Source organism: Coregonus lavaretus (assembly GCF_964263955.1).
Source record: "Coregonus lavaretus genome assembly, chromosome: 24".
Taxonomy (NCBI): domain Eukaryota; kingdom Metazoa; phylum Chordata; class Actinopteri; order Salmoniformes; family Salmonidae; genus Coregonus; species Coregonus lavaretus.
In genome coordinates this window covers 36991169-37011669 of record NC_140011.1, presented here as the reverse complement: position 1 = coordinate 37011669, position 20501 = coordinate 36991169, and the positions used below count along the sequence as shown (strand labels likewise).

The window sequence follows — 20501 nt, the reverse complement described above, 5'->3', positions numbered from 1 at the left end:
AGTTGATTTCTTCAAACCAAGCTGCTTACCTATTGCAGATTCAGTCTTCCCAGCCTGGTGCAGGTCTACAATTTTGTTTCTGGTGTCCTTTGACAGCTCTTTGGTCTTGGCCATAGTGGAGTTTGGAGTGTGACTGTTTGAGGTTGTGGACAGGTGTCTTTTATACTGAAAACAAGTTCAAACAGGTGCCATTAATACAGGTAACGAGTGGAGGACAGAGGAGCCTCTTAAAGAAGAAGTTACAGGTCTGTGAGAGCCAGAAATCTTGCTTGTTTGTAGGTGACCAAATACTTATTTTCCACCATAATTTGCAAATAAATTCATTAAAAATCATACAATGTGATTTTCTGTAAATTATTTTCTCAATTTGTCTGTCATAGTTGACGTGTACCTATGATGAAAATTACAGGCCTCTCTCATCTTTTTAAGTGGGAGAACTTGCACAATTGGTGGCTGACTAAATACTTTTTTTCCCCACTGTATATTTAAACTCAGTTTTTCAGAATTCCTGACATTTAATCATAGTAGAAATTCCCTTTCTTAGGTCAGTTAGGATCACCACTTTATTTTAAGAATGTGAAATGTCAGAATAATAGTAGAGAGAATGATTTATTTCAGCTTGTATTTCTTTCATCACATTCCCAGTGGGTCAGAAGTTTACATACACTCAATTAGTATTTGGTAGCATTGCCTTTAAATTGTTTAACTTGGGTCAAACGTTTCAGGTAGCCTTCCACAAGCTTCCCACAATAAGTTGGGTGAATTTTGACCCATTCCTCCTGACAGAGCTGGTGTAACCGAGTCAGGTTTGTAGGCCTCCTTGCTCGCACACGCTTTTTCAGTTCTGCCCACAAATGTTCTATAGGATTGAGGTCAGGGCTTTGTGATGGCCACTCCAATAACTTGACTTTGTTGTCCTTAAGCCATTTTGCCACAACTTTGGAAGTATGCTTGGGGTCATTGTCCATTTGGAAGATCCATTTGCGACCAAGCTTTAACTTCCTGACTGATGTCTTGAGATGCTGCTTCAATATATCCACATAATTGTCCTTCCTCATGATGCCATATATTTTGTGAAGTGCACCAGTCCCTCCTGCAGCAAAGCACTCCCACAGCATGATGCTGCCACCCCCGTGCTTCACGGTTGGGATGGTGTTCTTTGGCTTGCAAGGTCTCCCCTTTTTCCTCCAAACATAAAGATGGTCATTATGGCCAAACAGTTCTATTTTTGTTTCATCAGATCAGAGGACATTTCTCCAAAAAGTGCGATCTTTGTCCCCATGTGCAGTGGCTTCTTCCTTGCTGAGCGGCCATTCAGGTTATGTCGATATAGGACTCGTTTTTATGTGGATATAGATACTTTTGTACCTGTTTCCTCCAGCATCTTCACAAGGTCCTTTGCTGTTGTTCTGGGATTTATTTGCACTTTTCACACCAAAGTACGTTCATCTCTAGGAGACAGAACGCGTCTCCTTCCGGAGCGGTATGATGGCTGCGTGGTCCCATGGTGTTTATAGTTGCGTACTATTGGTTGTACAGATGAACGTGGTACCTTCAGGCGTTTGGAAACTGCTCCTAAGGACGAACCAGACTTGTTGAGGTCTACCATTTTTTTCTGAGGTCTTGGCTGATTTATTTTGATTTTTCCATGATGTCAAGCAAAGCGGTACTGAGTTTGAAGGTAGGCCTTGAAATACATCCACAGGTACACCTCCAATTGACTCAAATTATGTCAATTAGCCTATCAGAAGCTTCTAAAGCCATGACATCATTTTCTGGAATTTCCCAAGCTGTTTAAAGGCACAGTCAACTTAGTGTATGTAAACTTCTGACTCACTGGAATTGTGATACAGTGAATTATAAGTGAAAAAGTCTGTCTGTAAACAATTGTTGGAAAAATTACTTGTGTCCTGCACAAAGTAGATGTCCTAACCGACTTGCCAAAACTATAGTTTGTTAACAAGAAATGTGTGGAGTGGTTGAAAAATGAGTTTTAATGATTCCAACCTAAGTGTATGCAAACTTCCGACTTCAACTGTACATTTATAGTGACTCTACACACGCACACCCACTCACATACAAGCTGCTGCTACTCTGTTGATCTTATATCGTGTTGCCTAGTCACCTTACCTCTATGCATATCTACCTCTATTGATCCAGTATCCCTGCACATTGTAAATAATGGTACTGGAACTGACCCTGTATATAGTACGCTTACTTACTTCTCATGTTCTACTTATTTCTTATTTGTATATCTTGTGTGTTTTTGTTCTACCTTGTTATTTTTTTTGTATTACATTGTTATTGATTACTGGATTGTTGGGGTTAGAGCTTGCAAGAAAGGCATTTCACTGTAGTTGTGCATGTGACATTAAAAACGTAGTCTGTTTCGCAAGCGTTCCCGGAGGGCTGGGGATGTTGCGCCTCTGGGTTTAGAAACTCTGTGGTTGTAGAGAGAAATAGCGCAATACTAGTAGAACAAATTCATAGGATAATTCCTATTATACATTTTATACCAGCAGAACACCGGTATAAAAATCAATCTCAATCCATCGCATCCGCCGATGTTGTCCTTCTGCATCTGTGGTGGAAGGTGGCCAACTTCAACTGTGTTTGTCAGAACAGGAGACCTTCCGAAAATCGGACTTCTCACGAAAACGTCTGTAGCGTCCGACCTATAGAAAGATGAGACTCTCACGATGGTGTTCTCGGTTTTGCTCTGCGACACCCACAAGCGTCATGGGACTCGTCTGAAGTCAGTTTGGGCTACACACTAATATGTAGTACCCACCATTGAAAGGTGAGACTCTTAGGAACACCTACAGTACATGTTGGTTGTTTTGCTCTAGGACTCTCACAAGACTCGTCTGAAGGTAGCCCTGTACCAGTTTAAAAAAGTATGGAAGTACTTTGGTGCCAAAAAATTAGTTCAATATGTGTCAATTTAAAATAAAATACAAATCTGAGCTTTCTTATCTCTCAGATACGCCTAAATCCATAGACACTTAAAAGTTCAAAAAAATTTTTTCATGACAATTCAATTCAGATTAATTTAGTTTCTAGACTGCAAGATGTGAAATAGGCCTTAATCTAAACATTTGAAAATATTCCTATGTAATAATAGGGACTGAGTAGTAATTGGATCTCCCTTTTGAGTATGCCCCACCTTCTTCTTAATATTCATGATCACTCTTATAAATAGGTGAACGTGGCCCATCCATGTGGGTGCTTCTGTAGTAGTATCTGAACTGGGTGGACGTGCACCTTTTACTGTAACAAGGAAGCCGGTGTTAGAGCATCATGTCAAAACCGTTGTCAGACCACGATAAAAGGAAGCAGATCTCCGTGAGAGGTCTTGCCGGTGTGGAAAATGTCGCAGAACTGAAGGTCGCTTTCAATAGGCATCTCCATTTTACACTGGTCAAGGACAGAAATGTGGCAACCAAACGGGATTACTACTTTGCTCTCGCCAACACCGTGCGCGACCACTTGGTGGGCAAGTGGATCAGAACCCAGCAGTACTACTATGAGAAAGATCCCAAAGTAAGTTCCACTGTTAAAATGCTCGTATCATCTGTATCCTCCTAAAATCCATAGAATAGAAATAAACAGAAAGAAATGGAATAGAATAGGATGTCAAATTTCCCCTTTGGTTTCACAGTAACATCTAGCAATGAAAAATAGACAACATTAGTCATTCATCATAAAGAGCATTCCATGTTAATTTTTTTGAAAAATAATGATATGGGAAATATATGGCCATACTGTGAGAAAAGTAAATAACATTGTAATGTTACATTTCAGTGGTCTTGGTTATACCACACTATTTTAGTAATGAATGTATTATTGTGTGCCTCCGACCTCAGACCTACTGTTCCAGTGGCCAGTGTTATTAGCAGGATAATAGCCAACTTAGGACATATGGTTTGAAAACATCATATTTTTACATTTTAGTTGTCAGATTCTCTTATCCAGAGCAACTTACAGTAGTGAGTGCATACATTTTTGTACTTTGTTTCCTACTGGTCCCCCATGGGAATCAAACCCACAACCCTGCTCTACCAACTGAGCCACACGAGATCATAAGATCTCCATCCATGGCAATTTAATATCACACATACTGTATACTCTTAACACATACTGTATACTCTTAACACATACTGTATACTCTTAACACATACTGTATACTCTTAACACACATACTGTATACTCTTAACACATACTGTATACTCTTAACACACATACTGTATACTCTTAACACATACTGTATACTCTTAACACACATACTGTATACTCTTAACACATACTGTATACTCTTACCACATACTGTATACTCTTAACACATACTGTATACTCTTAACACATACTGTATACTCTTAACACATACTGTATACTCTTAACACACATACTGTATACTCTTAACACATACTGTATACTCTTAACACATACTGTATACTCTTAACACATACTGTATACTCTTAACACATACTGTATACTCTTAACACACATACTGTATACTCTTAACATTTACATTTACATTTTAGTCATTTAGCAGACGCTCTTATCCAGAGCGACTTACAGTTAGTGAATACATATTTTTTTTATACTGATCCCCCGTGGGAATCGAACCCACAACCCTGGCGTTGCAAACGCCATGCTCTATCAACTGAGCTACATCCCTGCCGGCCATTCCCTCCCCTACCCTGGACAACGCTGGGCCAATTGTGCGTCGCCCATGAGTCTCCCGGTCGCGGCCGGCTGCGACAGAGCCTGGATTCGAACCAGGATCTCTAGTGGCACAGTTAGACCACTGCGCCACTCAGGAGCCCCTTAACACATACTGTATACTCTTAACACACATACTGTATACACTTAACACACATACTGTATACTCTTAACACATACTGTATACTCTTAACACACATACTGTATACACTTAACACACATACTGTATACTCTTAACACATACTGTATACTCTTAACACATACTGTATACTCTTAACACATACTGTATACTCTTAACACACATACTGTATACTCTTAACACATACTGTATACTCTTAACACATACTGTATACTCTTAACAAATGACACATTTGAAGCCTGGTTGTATAATTCACTATGGTAAGTTTTTTTTACTAGTCATTCCCCAGCAACATGCTGCTGTCCACACAGGGTCTCTGTCCCTGGGTTAAGTCTCTTTGCCAAATGTTGCATTGCTGCATTAATGCAAGCAGTATCACCATGACATTTCCAATTCACTAGTGCTCCTCAGTCGTGATGATCTGCTATACTAAACCTGTCTGTGACCTTCTCTCCTCCCCCCCACCTCGTACACGTAGTTCATCCTGGAGCTGATATAGCTACAGCTGTAGGAGTAGCAGAAGTGCCAATTGACATCAACGAGTGTAAAGGAGCAGGGAAAAACTTTGTTCCATACCCTCATTGATTAGTTTTATGTTACTGAGCCTTCTATTTAGTTGTGAATCAGCCTCTTCCATAACTACCTTATTCATGCAACATCCTTACAGACAATGAAACCTAGTCAGTAACGATGAACAGGATCTAAAGCCGTAAGAAATCTTCTTGACACAGAAAAAACTAAATCAGATATTATATTTTACCAATATGTCACAGATATCATATATGATATTCCCTCTGTGAAATATGTATATATATATATATATATATATATATGTTTATAACATGTTTATAGCATGTTTATAGCATGTTTATACCAACTAAGGTAAGTACAATACACGAAGAAGTTGCTGCCTGTACAGCACTTTCCTTCTGACCTTCTACTTCATTACATCATCCGAGGTCAGCTGGTGGTTATGGTGTCCCTAGCTGAAAGGTCAAAAGGTATTCCCTGATAGAAAGGTCAAGACAGAAACCCATTAGCAGGGAGGGCAAGAGGACATTTAATCTGAGAAGAAAATTGGGAGGCTGGTTAGAGTTTAAATGTATGAGAACATAGAGAGCTGTTCTCCTTACATGCCAAAAAACGACCGTTGTTTTGTTGATGATGATGCATTTAATCTAATGTATTTAATACATCTGCAAATGATGTGGTCTTGGACAGGAAAACTGTAACTCACTGGGGAAATGTTCTCAGCATGGACAGTATCACTGCCATGGTGGTATAAACTATATCAAAATATTGGAGTGAAAGGGACTGAATTATTGAAACATCAACGAGTGCATATCATTTTACATTTTACATTTTAGTCATTTAGCAGACGCTCTTATCCAGAGCGACTTACAGTTAGCGCATACATTATTTTATCGAACCCACAACCCTGGCGTTGCAAACGCCATGCTCTACCAACTGAGCTACATCCCCTGCCGGCCATTCCCTCCCCTACCCTGGACGACGCTGGGCCAATTGTGCGCCGCCCCATGGGTCTCCCGGTCGCGGCCGGCTACTGTGAATTGAATTGCTAATCGTTTAACTCACATGTTTCATTGAGTATTGACTGGTTCATTTACATATATGATATCATAATTTATTTCTCATCTAATGAAACCACACACTCCTTAGTAATTAGATTTTCATGGGGGAGGTATGTGTACTGTGCAATGGAAATATCTATACGGAAACTCCTGATCTGCAAACCGATATTTAAATGTCAGAATTGGCACAAATTAGGTTAGGGTCATAGTTAGGGTCAGGTTTAGGGTAAGGGTCAGGGTAAGGGTTAAGTTAAGGGTCAAGGTCAGGGTCAGTTTTAGGTCAGCAGTGACCTTATAGAGTCTCCCCTGTGGAATGAGTCATTTCTGGATAATATTTTTGACCATTTAGGGGGGCCTGTTTGGCTCAAGACCACCCCCAGTGGTTAAAATATAGTATTTAAGAGAAGCCTTAACCCAACCTATCATACTTGTACCCAAATTGTTACCAATTTTATGATATATGGCCATATTTATTTGGTAGACATTTAGTTGCACATTTACACAAGATAGAGAGCTCATTTGGAGGGTTCACTCGTACACTGTACCCCAAAGTACAACATTAAGTCATTTATTAGACTTGATACACTAGCTCTCTACATACTTGATACACTAGCCCTGTACATACTTGATATCAGTACCCTCCCTGGTACAGCTACAGTATGTTTTCAGACCTCTCTTTTACTATTCATGAGTATCACACACAGACTAACCTTTACAACAACCCCAGCTGAAGCTATTTTTGCCTGAGCCAAAATGCCAATGTTACGTAACACCAACAGCAATCTGTCTCCCGTAGCGCCTATCACCCCTCCTCTCTGTCCTCCTCCCCCTCCTCTCTCCCCTCCGTCCCCTCCTCCCCCCTCCCGCCTCTCCGCCCCCTCCTTCCCTCCTCTCTCCCCTCCGCCCCCTCCTCCTCCCCCCTCTCGCCCCTCCTCTACTCTCTCTGCCAGAGAGTGTGCCAGACCTCCCTATCCAACACCAAGAGAAAAACATGTAAAATGTCAAAGGCTAAACAACTGTAAGGCTCAGGTGTCAGAGTTCCACACGCTCATGTTTACAGGCAGACCATAAAAAGTATTCTAGGAATTTGCTTGACAGTTTGAATGGGTTTGTGTTACTGTATCTGACACATTACACTCACATCAGCATTTGGGTTCATTAGTATTTTGGTTACAGTCGTTCACCAAGTGTTCAACAGTCCATAAAATAATTCAATGCACTTATTAAAACAGCAGACTGTGACTCATTGGGTTAGAGAATCAATAAGATGGCCAAGCCCTTAATATTGTCTCCTCTGGTTGTTAGCTCTGCTACTGTATCCCACACTCATCTCTCTCTCACTCTATCCCCCACCTCTCTTGTCCTCAGCGGGTGTACTATATCTCCCTGGAGTTTTACATGGGTCGCACCCTGCAGAACACTATGGTGAACCTGGCCCTGGAGAACGCCTGTGATGAGGCCGTATACCAGGTGAGGGATGCTCACAGTCATTCAGATAGCTTTTTCATTGCTGTGGCTCACCACGGCAGTCAAACTGACTTCACCTTGTGTAACATAGCTACATTTTCTACCCTCGTTCATTTTTTGGGGGGGTCAAAAGATCCACCCCTGTTTTAACTGAATGTCATGGCCACAGAGCTGTGATTTGAACCTGACTTGACCTGAGCCCCTCTATTCTCCATAGCTGGGTTTGGACATGGAGGAGCTGGAGGACATGGAGGAGGATGCTGGCCTGGGAAACGGTGGTCTTGGTCGTCTTGCCGGTCAGTTGCCTAGCTACTTCCTCTCACAGAGAGAGTGTGACATTGGTGTGCCTTAGACGGTTGTTTGAATTACACTAGAATGAGCTAAACATTATATAATGATATAACATGATAAGTTAATTTGGCCAGTGTAACCCTAACCTAAGCCTTCCCTGGTCCTCAGCATGCTTTCTGGACTCAATGGCTTCTCTGGGCCTTGCTGCCTATGGCTATGGTATCCGCTATGAGTTTGGCATCTTCAACCAGAAGATTGTCAATGGCTGGCAGGTAACATATATACACTCCTATGCTTTTGGGGAACTTTTTCTTATGTTTCCCCATCATTTTCAGACCATAAGACACAGAGGTGGACTGTGAAACAACTTTGCCCGACAGACTGTATTACATTTCAATTTTAGTAATTTAGCAGACGCTGTTATCCAGAGTGACTTACAATTAATGCATTCATCTTAAGATAGCTGGGTGATACAACCACATATCACAGTCGTAGCAAATACATTTTCCCTCAATAAAGTAGTTATCAGCAAAGTCAGTGCTAGTAGGAACATATTACGTTTTTTGTATAACCCAATGATTGACAGGTTGAGGAGGCCGATGATTGGCTGCGTTACGGCAACCCCTGGGAGAAGGCCCGCCCCGAGTACATGCGCCCCGTCAGATTTTATGGCAGGACCGAGCACACCCCAGATGGTGTGAAATGGGTTGACACTCAGGTGAATAAAGGACAGGGGTTGGGGTGAGATTGAGGGTGCATATGAGGGAGACGAGTGTGTGTGTGTGTGTGTCTGAGAAGGGAGAGAAAAACAAGGTGCTGCTATGGCAACTGGATGCCACCAATGAACCATCAATGAATATGGATTCTGTTAGCAGGTTTCTTTAAATTCAGTCTCTTGTCATTGCGTTGACAGGTAGTGTTGGCTCTGCCATACGACACCCCTATTCCCGGCTACAGAAACAACATTGTCAACACCATGCGACTGTGGTCTGCTAAGGCCCCATGCGACTTCAACCTGAAAGACTGTAAGTGTACACTTTGCTTGGCTAATTGTTTTCACCTTGACTGGCTGCATTCCACCATTTCATATGCTTATTTAGTCAAATCTGCAAATGGCTACTCATGTAGCATGACGTAATTGGCCACTGGGAACCATTATCCTTAGGGTTTGTTTTTCCCTGTCTCAACAGTCAACGTTGGTGGCTACATTCAGGCTGTGTTGGACAGAAACTTGTGTGAGAACATTTCCCGTGTGCTGTACCCCAACGATAACGTAAGGATACATACTAGAATTTGAAAACTTGTGAATTGTGATGAATTCAAGATGGTGACAGACAGATGTGCAGGTCAGTGTGGACTCACCTCTACATGTCTTCCTCCCCAGTTCTTTGAGGGCAAGGAGCTTCGTCTGAAGCAGGAGTACTTTGTGGTGGCTGCCACTCTGCAGGACATCATCCGTCGTTTCAAGGCCTCCAAGTTTGGCTCCAGAGAGATCGTCCGCACAGACTTTGCCGAGCTGCCGAACAAAGTGAGAACCCCCTATTGGTTATTCAAACATATACTGATATGTCTTCATGTCACTTACAGTTGTGGTCAACTGGAGTTTGATTTACAACGTATTTGTTTGATTTACAATGGCACCGGACCCAAAAAATGATAATCAAAACTGAAATGTTGATTTTTCACTTAAAACAGAACATTTTGCTCCATTGCGTTCCATTGTAAAGTGCAAGGGTGCCAATGTATTTGACTGCAACTGTCTCCATGTCACTGGCTTAAGTATAGTTATTTTGATGACTTGTTCTGATGTGAAATTGTGATATAATAAAAATAATAACAATGTACTCAATATCTGTCACATCCAGGTTGCCATCCAGCTGAATGACACTCACCCTGCCATGGCTATTCCTGAGCTGATGAGGGTCCTGCTTGATGAGGAGAAGCTGAGTTGGGACAAGGTGAGTGGAAGCTAATGAGGGTACTGGTTGATGAGGAGAAGCTGGGTTGGGACAAGGTGAGTGGATGAGATAACTATCATCATGACAACTGAATGTGTTTTACAGCTGTACAACTACACTGGTTCTGATCAATAATTTATATATACACTAGATGACTGATAGGGGGCACTGTGTTGAAGCCACCGTGCCTCCATCTTGGCACTCCCTCACCGTTGTAAAAAATATTTTAAAAGCTATAGAAATTTATTTATGAATGTCTACATTAGTTTTTGCCACATTTATTCTATTACAGACACCTTAATGCATACTTTTAAATTATATTATGTGAGATAAATATACAAATAAAACATGAAATAAATAGATTACTAATGTTACTGTCCCCACTACAACAAGAAAATACTTAAATCCTTGAAACATTTAATTTAAATACTATAGAATTCCATTCATTCCTATGGAAGACTGCTCTGACTGGAGAGTGCCAATATGGCCGACCTGTGGCTTCAAAGCCTCTCAATGGTCAATACATGGCATCAGCAATCCAAGGTGTATATACATCATTGGTTCTGATGTGTCACACTGGGTAGACTGAACTATTTTCATTGGAACTGCCCTGGGCAGTAGTGTACGGTACATCCAGTATTACTTCGAAAGCCATGGAGTGTGGGGTTGTACTTTAATAATGATACCAGCAGGGGGCAACAAATACCAGCATAGTAGAATGTGTTGGCTTGGCAACACACTACAGATAAAGATTTAGCACAAATGTAAAGCTAGGACTATTAAGACTACCATTCATTTATCCTACTTCTGTCTAGAAGGGGGCAAATTAACCATGAGGTTTATAAATGGTATTATCTTACCTCTGTCCCTGTGTGTGTCCAGGCCTGGGACGTGTGTGTCCGTACCTGTGCCTACACAAACCACACCGTGCTGCCTGAGGCCCTGGAGCGCTGGCCCCTTGACCTGTTCCATCATCTGCTGCCCCGTCACCTGGAGATCATCTTCGAGATCAACCGTCGCTTCTTGGAGGTACGTGAGGCCGATGGCACAAAGACTAATGGTAGCCTACCGTGCAGGAAGTGTTATTACAGATAAGTGTTCCTTACGCTTTATCTAACTGGAATTATTGTACCAAAACGTGGTATTATAGGCTAACTTAATTGAAATCCAACTTTGTTACAGAATAACAATGTCCACCTTGTGGAAACCTAAACTTTTGTTTGACTTGTTCCTCCAGTATGTTGCCTCTAAGTACCCTGGCGACAATGACCGCCTGCGTCGCATGTCCCTGATTGAGGAGGGCGGATGCAAGAAAGTCAACATGGCTCATCTGTGTATCGTTGGTTCCCATGCTGTCAACGGCGTGGCCCGCATCCACTCTGAGATCCTCATCGCCACTCTGTACGTGTCCTACACAAACACAAATACATTTACAGTGGGGAAAAAAGTATTTAGTCAGCCACCAATTGTGCAAGTTCTCCCACTTAAAAAGATGAGAGAGGCCTGTAATTTTCATCATAGGTACACGTCAACTATGACAGACAAAATGAGGGAAAAAAATCCAGAAAATCACATTGTAGGATTTTTTATGAATTTATTTGCAAATTATGGTGGAAAATAAGTATTTGGTCAATAACAAAAGTTTCTCAATACTTTGTTATATACCCTTTGTTGGCAATGACACAGGTCAAACGTTTTCTGTAAGTCTTCACAAGGTTTTCACACACTGTTGCTGGTATTTTGGCCTATTCCTCCATGCAGATCTCCTCTAGAGCAGTTATGTTTTGGGGCTGTCGCTGGGCAACACAGACTTTCAACTCCCTCCAAAGATTTTCTATGGGGTTGAGATAGGGAGACTGGCTAGGCCACTCCAGGACCTTGAAATGCTTCTTACGAAGCCACTCCTTCGTTGCCCGGGCGGTGTGTTTGGGATCATTGTCATGCTGAAAGACCCAGCCACGTTTCATCTTCAATGCCCTTGCTGATGGAAGGAGGTTTTCACTCAAAATCTCACGATACATGGCCCCATTCATTCTTTCCTTTACACGGATCAGTCGTCCTGGTCCCTTTGCAGAAAAACAGCCCCATGCTTCCCCATGCTTCACAGTAGGTATGGTGTTCTTTGGATGCAACTCAGCATTCTTTGTCCTCCAAACACGACGAGTTGAGTTTTTACCAAAAAGTTCAATTTTGGTTTCATCTGACCATATGACATTCTCCCAATCCTCTTCTGGATCATCCAAATGCACTCTAGCAAACTTCAGACGGGCCTGGACATGTACTGGCTTAAGCAGGGGGACACGTCTAGCACTGCAGGATTTGAGTCCCTGGCGGCGTAGTGTGTTACTGATGTTAGGCTTTGTTACTTTGGTCCCAGCTCTCTGCAGGTCATTCACTAGGTCCCCCCATGTGGTTCTGGGATTTTTGCTCACCGTTCTTGTGATAATTTTGACCCCACGGGGTGAGATCTTGCGTGGAGCCCCAGATCGAGGGAGATTATCAGGGGTCTTGTATGTCTTCCATTTCCTAATAATTGCTCCCACAGTTGATTTCTTCAAACCAAGCTGCTTACCTATTGCAGATTCAGTCTTCCCAGCCTGGTGCAGGTCTACAATTTTGTTTCTGGTGTCCTTTGACAGCTCTTTGGTCTTGGCCATAGTGGAGTTTGGAGTGTGACTGTTTGAGGTTGTGGACAGGTGTCTTTTATACTGACAACAAGTTCAAACAGGTGCCATTAATACAGGTAACGAGTGGAGGACAGAGGAGCCTCTTAAAGAAGAAGTTACAGGTCTGTGAGAGCCAGAAATCTTGCTTGTTTGTAGGTGACCAAATACTTATTTTCCACCATAATTTGCAAATAAATTCATAAAAAATCCTACAATGTGATTTTCTGGAGAATTTTTTTTCTCAATTTGTCTGTCATAGTTGACGTGTACCTATGATGAAAATTACAGGCCTCTCTCATCTTTTTAAGTGGGAGAACTTGCACAATTGGTGGCTGACTAAATACTTTTTTTCCCTACTGTAAATCATCATATTTAAACGGCACAACACATACACATGATGATACTATTGGTGATGCGTGCACATTTTGAATGGATTTGTTTGAAGAGCTAAAGTGAACTAACTTGATATCTGTTGTGCTACTATGTGCAGGTTCAAGGACTTCTATGAGTTGGACCCACACAAGTTTCAGAACAAGACCAACGGGATCACCCCCCGTCGCTGGCTGGTTATGTGCAACCCCGGCTTGGCAGAGGTCATCGCAGAGGTGCAGGGACTGTTGCAAAAGCATTAGAATTTAGAATGGAATAAGAGTTTTGCACTGGATGTAGCCATTTGTGTATATAAATAGAAAACATCCTTATATTTATATAATAATTTATAATATGAGTGTTGTTAAATAGATGTTTCTGTTCTGATACTTGCACACTAACAATTCTCATGTCATCTTGTTGGTCAGAAAATTGGAGAGGAGTTTGTCCGTGACCTTGACCAGCTTAAGAGACTGTTGAAGTTCATTAATGATGATTCTTTCATCCGTGACATCGCCAAAATCAAGCAGGTGAGTCTCACTAAGTTGTCAACTGTAACAGCCTACTGTATGTCTGTGCTAACTCCATGCCCCCCATCATATCCCCCCTAATGTAGGAGAACAAGCTGAAGTTCGCTGTGCACCTGGAGGAGCACTACAAAGTCAAGATCAACCCGCAGTCCATGTTTGACTTCCAGGTCAAAAGAATCCACGAGTACAAGCGACAGCTGCTCAACTGTCTGCACATGATCACTTACTATAACCGTTAGTACTTCCCTGGCTCACTCACTCACTCACTCACTCACTCACTCACTCACTCACTCACTCACTCACTCACTCACTCACTATATACCCCTCTGTCTCTTTCTCAGGTATCAAGAAGGAGCCCAACAAGCACTGGACCCCAAGAACAATCATGGTTGGAGGAAAGGTATGTTTGGTGCCCCTCAGCCTTCACAGACCCCAGAGTTTAGTTATAGGAAGTACATATAGAACAATACCTCCCATCCACAACTCACTGTTATTATGCAACACCTCTGCCCCCTGCTTTTCTCCCAGGCTGCACCAGGCTACCACACAGCCAAGATGATCATCCGTCTCATCACAGCTATCGGTGAGGTTGTCAACCACGACCCCGTTGTCGGCGACCGCCTCAAAGTCATCTTCTTGGAGAACTACAGAGTCACCCTGGCTGAGAAAGGTGACTGACTAACCCGTAACCCCATGGGTATCTGTTGTTGCAATGTCTAACTAGACGTAACATCTGTTATAACGTATACTCCTCTTGTACTGCATTCCTATGCTTCAAGTTTTCCTCACCATCCTTGTCTCCTACCAGCCATCCCCTCTGCCGACCTGTCTGAGCAGATCTCTACAGCTGGCACAGAGGCCTCTGGCACTGGCAACATGAAGTTCATGCTGAACGGCGCTCTGACCATCGGCACCATGGATGGAGCCAACGTGGAGATGGCCGAGGAGGCCGGAGAGGAGAACCTCTTCATCTTCGGCATGAGAGTGGAGGATGTGGATGCAATGGATGCCGGCAAAGGGTGAGCATGAGGACATGCACATGGGGACAGGGAGGCAGAGAGGACACTGGGTAAGGGACAGGGAAGTAAGGAGAAACTGATCCACAGGAATGGGAGTTCTGTAAGGGGAGTAGGGGGATACTGAGGCTGTTCCAGTCAGGATACAGTCAGAGGGAGATATACAGGGCAGAGATACTGTTTGGCCAGGTCTCCCTTGTATCTCAATGTTTTGGATAACATATGTTTTTCTGTTTAAGATAATAGAGAGACAAAACCAAACTGGAGAGCGCGTCGATCTGAACAGCGAGATTTAAACACTGACCTTTGTCTTACACAGATACCACGCCTCTGAGTACTACAACCGTATTCCCGAGCTGAAGCAGGCCATGGACCAGATCGCTGGTGGCTTCTTCAGCCCCAAGCAGCCTGACCTCTTCAAGGAACTTGTGGACCTGCTGATGCACCACGACAGGTAATCACATCAACACACACACTCACTCACACTCGCTCACTCACACTCACACTCACACAGGGGCCGTGCATAGGGCCTTTGGTGGTGCAGGTGCTCAAAGTACAAAAAGGGCACACTCACTCATCACACATTGTAGGCTTAGCAAGCTAGAACCACAGATGAAAGGGAGTTAAGCATCTTTGCCACTGCTGGGATGGGCTATACTAGCTGATCATCATTAATACAGGCTAGATTAATTAGCTAGTTAGCTAGGCTACGCTGTCAAAACAAGCAAACTAGTCCTTACTTATTTGAATTTGTTTTACTCTGACAAACAGTCCAACTGCAGTTGCCCCTTCCCTGTCCCTGACCGTGAGATACAACACATGCTAGCAACTCCAAAGTCACCTACTGGCGTTATTTATTTGAAATTCACCACTAGGCGGCGGTAGGTAGCTCGCACATGCGACGGGGATGAGCGCAGCAACGCACTGCGTGGTGGCAGAAGGGAGGGGAGGGGACTTTTTTCAAGATTTATGAGTTGATGAGAAGTCATCTAGTTTGATAGGCAATTTGTTGCATTTAACATTACAAGATAGAAAAGAGATCAAATATATGTACATTTTTGAAACCCCACCAATCAAAAGGGCAAGCTCTATGTGTGCAAACGCACCTGAAATGTATTTTCTTCCATTTCTTCTTATCTAATGTTTTATGTACAGGTTCAAGGTGTTTGCTGACTATGAAGCCTACATCAAATGCCAGGACAAGGTCAACCAACTGTACAAGGTCAGTGTTATGCCTAAACGTCATAGGTCCTAGGTCACCTGGTTCAAGTATCTGTCGATACCTTCTCAAAATCTAAGCAAGCCTACATATCTTATATTGAGTGATAATTCTGCTTATTTTAACCAAAAAAAAAGCTTAATACAAGTAATATATCTTATTTCAAGATATTTTTTCTAGATAATTTACCTTAATAAGATCAATTACTTGTATTTTTTCAATGTTAAAATTAGCAAAATTATCTGTCAATGACGTTAGATAATTTAGGTTGGTAAAACAAAACAAGAAAAACACTAATTTTAAGTGAATTATCACTCAATATAAGATATTAAGGCTTGCTTAGATTTCACTTTTTGCAGTGTGTCGTGACGTGACTTACATTCATGTGATGACTGTTATTTATCGAATCAACTAACTATGTTTAATTGTCACTCGATTAAATTAATCATGCAACAATTAACTCATTAGGAATTTGGGGCACCACGGAAGAAGTTGTTTAACGAGTTACCATCTCCTGAATTAACTCTAAAAGATATCTAGATATCTCTTATATCATTTAACAGTCACTTATCAAATAATTACCTCATCAGTCTCATTCTGAACGTCACATAATCCTTGAACCTGCAAGAACCCTAACCTTATTGATGAATCAGCTATACACAAATTGGCTTAATTATTTATTTACTAACTCACTAAATAATAACACAGAATACATAAACACACACACGGTATAGGTTATCAAAAAGCGAGGGGTCAATAGAAAGAGAGTGAAAGGGAGAGACAAAGAGATTCAAACTATCGTTGTTACATTTGGAAACTACGCTCACAGTAATCATAATACTTAGCACCCTAACCACCGCTCATTCGGATAAGAAATGCAATGTATATATTTACACGTAGCTGTCCTTGATCGTCATCTCTCTGTTAGACCACTTTCTCAAAAAGGGTTTGAGTGTCCTGGTTCCACTTTGGTGAGACTCGGCTTGTCTTCGAATGGAGTGTTCGTTAGAATAGATACTTCAGATGTACCAGCGGTTGTCTGAAAGGGATTGTCCTTCCCACCTCGTGTATTTAATCAAATGTTCTAGACTGCTTTACATGCCAGCTGCAGACTGGTAATGCTACGGTCTAGTGAGTTTCTTCTTCTTGTGTAGAGATTGAGAGTTTCAGAGTTTCTCACCATTTCAAACGTGTGGACTAACGTCTCACGTTTTCTGGTCTTTCTGGTCTACCCATTTTAAGCCTGTAGCTTCCTGGTCTGGTGTGAATTTCGTCATGAGGGATTTTATACTTGAGTAGAAAAGGGGGCGTTTCATCATTTTTGTGCTCATCTGGGCGTGGCCATTGACTGAGAACAAGTCAATATGGAAAACAATAATCTCATCTAGAATGCTAAAATCACATTGTTATCTTCACAAAAGTATTATTATACTTAATAATTCGTTTTATACAACAATTAGATGCAAACCTCATAACTGGGAAGTGTACACCCCCAGAGATACAGTTATGTTGTTCCACCATCTTTAATGACATCACAACATAGTAACGAATTCGACATGATTGTTCTTTAAGTCCCCACCGACCATTTCCCGCATCATTTGTGTTAGAAATATTGTTTCATTATCCACTTTTGGATGTTGGAGTTTTGGCGGGAAGAATCTCTGCGTTAACAAAGGGGTCCTTTCTCCCAATACTTCATGGCAAGGAAGAGAAAGTCTGCACGGTATTTACGACCAGTTGTTAAGTCATAAACTGGCCAAATTCTCTCCCCCCCTCCCTCTCCTGTGGGAGAGAGAGAGGGTCCTTTGATGCATTGTCAGGACAGTCATGACAACTGTGATCTCAACATAATCTTTCCTTCCCTCCCTCTCTCTCTACAAACAGAACCCCAAGGAATGGACCAAGATGGTGATCCATAACATTGCGGGCTGTGGTAAATTCTCCAGCGACCGCACCATTGCCCAGTATGCCCGAGAGATCTGGGGCATGGAGCCCAGCCTGGAAAAGATCCCTGCCCCCGATGAGCAACTAAAATAAGCTGTGCGTCCACTCCACAGGGCTCCCTTCTCGACCACTTACTTACCCCACCCGCTCCACGCTACTGCTGTTAGGAGATAAGCACCATTAAATATGTCTGAGGGAAATGGCAAATCGTTTCTCAAAGCAATTGAATGACTGTAGTAATTGATGCCTGTAATCCCCTGTAGCTCAGTTGGTAGAGCATGGTGCTTGCAACGCCAGGGTTGTGGGTTCGTTTCCCACGGGAGGCCAGTATGAAAAATGTATGCACTCACTAACTGTAAGTCACTCTGGATAAGAGCATCTGCTAAAATTACTGAAATGTTTTTAAAAAAATGACTGTCTCACTAGTTTGTCTCATACACAGTTCTGTCTATTCACATGGCTCATACCTTATCGTGACATGCCTTAGCGAGAAATTATGCAATGCCTTCTGTTGTGGAGAAGACATAAGAGTTGTGTGGTGGGTTTTGTGTTTAGTTGTGCATTCTGGAGTGTATCTTTATGTATGTAGGCTTGGATCCATTCTGAATGAGTTTCTGTGGTCTTAAATGCAAGAGTAGGTTGAGCTATATGATTTTATCTTAGCTTGAATGCTGTCAATATCGTGCATGCATTCTCATAGCATAGACTCTAGTCAATGATGAGAACCATCATTCTCTTAGGGTACTGCCATGATTGTAACATGTTTTCCCCTCTGAGCGAACTATAGACACTGGGCCTGATCGGACAGCTCAGCGCATCTGCTCTTTTCTGTCCATAAAACACATGGATGGGTTTGCCCCTCTACCTTATATGTATGTCAGTGGAGGCTGGTGCGGGGAGGACGGCTCATAATAATGGCCGGAACGGATTAGATGGAATGGCTTCAAACACCTGGAAACCATGTGTTTGATGTAGTTGATACCATTCCACCTATTCCACTCCAGACATTAAAACAAGCCCGTTCTCCCCAATTAAGGTGCCAGCAACCTCCTGTGATTTCTGGTGCCTAACCCTCTGAGGGGACATAGGCCTGCATTAATATGTTGATCTGAATCTACCACAGAAGGGCTGCTGAGGGGAGGATGGCTCAAAATAATGTCTGGAATGGAGTGAATGGAATGGTATCAACTACATGGAAACCATGGAAACCAGGTGTTTGATGTGTTTGATACTATTCCGTTCCAGACGTTACTATGAGCCTGTCCTCCCCAATGAAGCTGCAACCAGCCACCTGTGGATCTATTCTTTTTACTCAATTGGGTAGAAAAAAACAATGTTAAACAGCTTTATGTTTGTCAACTGGTGTATGTTTTGTCTTTGCCTGAAGAAACCAACGTACCCGTGTAGTCTATTTGAAGGCCTCTGAGGGCTAGCCTGGGAACCAGAGAAACAGAGCAGTGGAGGGGTGGGATAACACAGCTGCTCCACAGTTGGAGGAACCATGTCGGTGTTTTGATGTTGAGACCCACATCATGGCCTGTCAGTGTTCTGAAACCCAGCTCTCTCTCTGTTTGTTTCACCTTACGGCTGTCAATAATGCCAACTGTGGCCAACGAAGCCCCATCCTTCCCTGTCTTTTCAGGATGTTCTTGTCTAGCTATACAAACACAATAAAGTATACTAGACACTAATGCCTTTAGTCATTTGTTCACCACGCACAAACATTCCACTATCAGCATGTGCATTCTAGAGATGTTGTATCTTAGAATTTAAGACACATGTCCCCAAACTGAAATTATGAAACAAGTATAGTTACCACCTCCCACTGGGCACAAACTGGTTGAATCAACGTTGTTTCAACATAATTTCTCAACGTATTGTGACATTGAATCTATGTGGAAAATACATTGGATTTGAAAAAAGTCATCCAAAAAAGTCAACTGCTGTTTTGAGGAGGAAATTTCAACCACAGGAGTATGTCATCATGGTAATCAAATTCGACATAGACAAACCTTGTATAAAATATGTTGAATTTGTACCTTTAAAACAATGTCAGATCTTCAACGTCATATTCACTATCAATAACAAATCTATAAGCTGGGCAGCACCTCCTACTGGAAAAAAACGATTTATGCATAGCTACCCTCTGATCTCGCATCCAGTTTTTTTGTTGTTGTTGTTGCTTTTACCCCCTTTTCTCCCCAATTGGTAGTTACAGTCTTGTCCCATCGCTGCCACTCCCCTACGGACTCGGGAGAGGCGAAGGTCGAGAGCCATGCGTCCTCTGAAACACGAGCCTGCCAAGCTGCACTGCTTCTTGACACACTGCTCGCTTAACCCGGAAGCCAGCCGCACCAATGTGTCGGAGGAAACACAGTCCAGCTGGTGACCGAAGTCAGCTTGCAGGCGCCCGGCCCGCCACAAGGAGTCGCTAGAGCGCAATGGGACAAGGAAATCCCGGCCGGTCTAACCCTCCCCCAACCCGGACGACGCTGGGCCAAATGTGTGCCGCCTCATAGGTCTCCCGGTTACGGCCGGCTGTGACACAGCCTGGGATCGAACCCGGGTCTGTAGTGACGCCTCGC

The 20501-nt window shown here is 42.6% G+C and overlaps 1 protein-coding gene across 1 annotated transcript; it reads left to right on the top strand.

Annotated features, from left to right (window-relative positions):
- Positions 1 to 3300: 3300 nt before the first annotated feature.
- pygma (phosphorylase, glycogen, muscle A) lies at positions 3301 to 18009 on the top strand (the record flags this gene model as incomplete). The annotated part of the gene is made up of 20 exons (XM_084140388.1): positions 3301 to 3543; positions 7825 to 7926; positions 8141 to 8219; positions 8383 to 8486; positions 8801 to 8932; positions 9128 to 9239; positions 9405 to 9487; positions 9599 to 9742; positions 10080 to 10172; positions 11055 to 11201; positions 11410 to 11573; positions 13329 to 13443; positions 13636 to 13737; positions 13824 to 13971; positions 14079 to 14137; positions 14266 to 14407; positions 14546 to 14756; positions 15073 to 15207; positions 15909 to 15975; positions 17857 to 18009. 20 exons carry the CDS (start codon positions 3301 to 3303, stop codon positions 18007 to 18009), a joined length of 2535 nt encoding a protein of 844 aa, XP_083996514.1.
- Positions 18010 to 20501: the final 2492 nt, after the last annotated feature.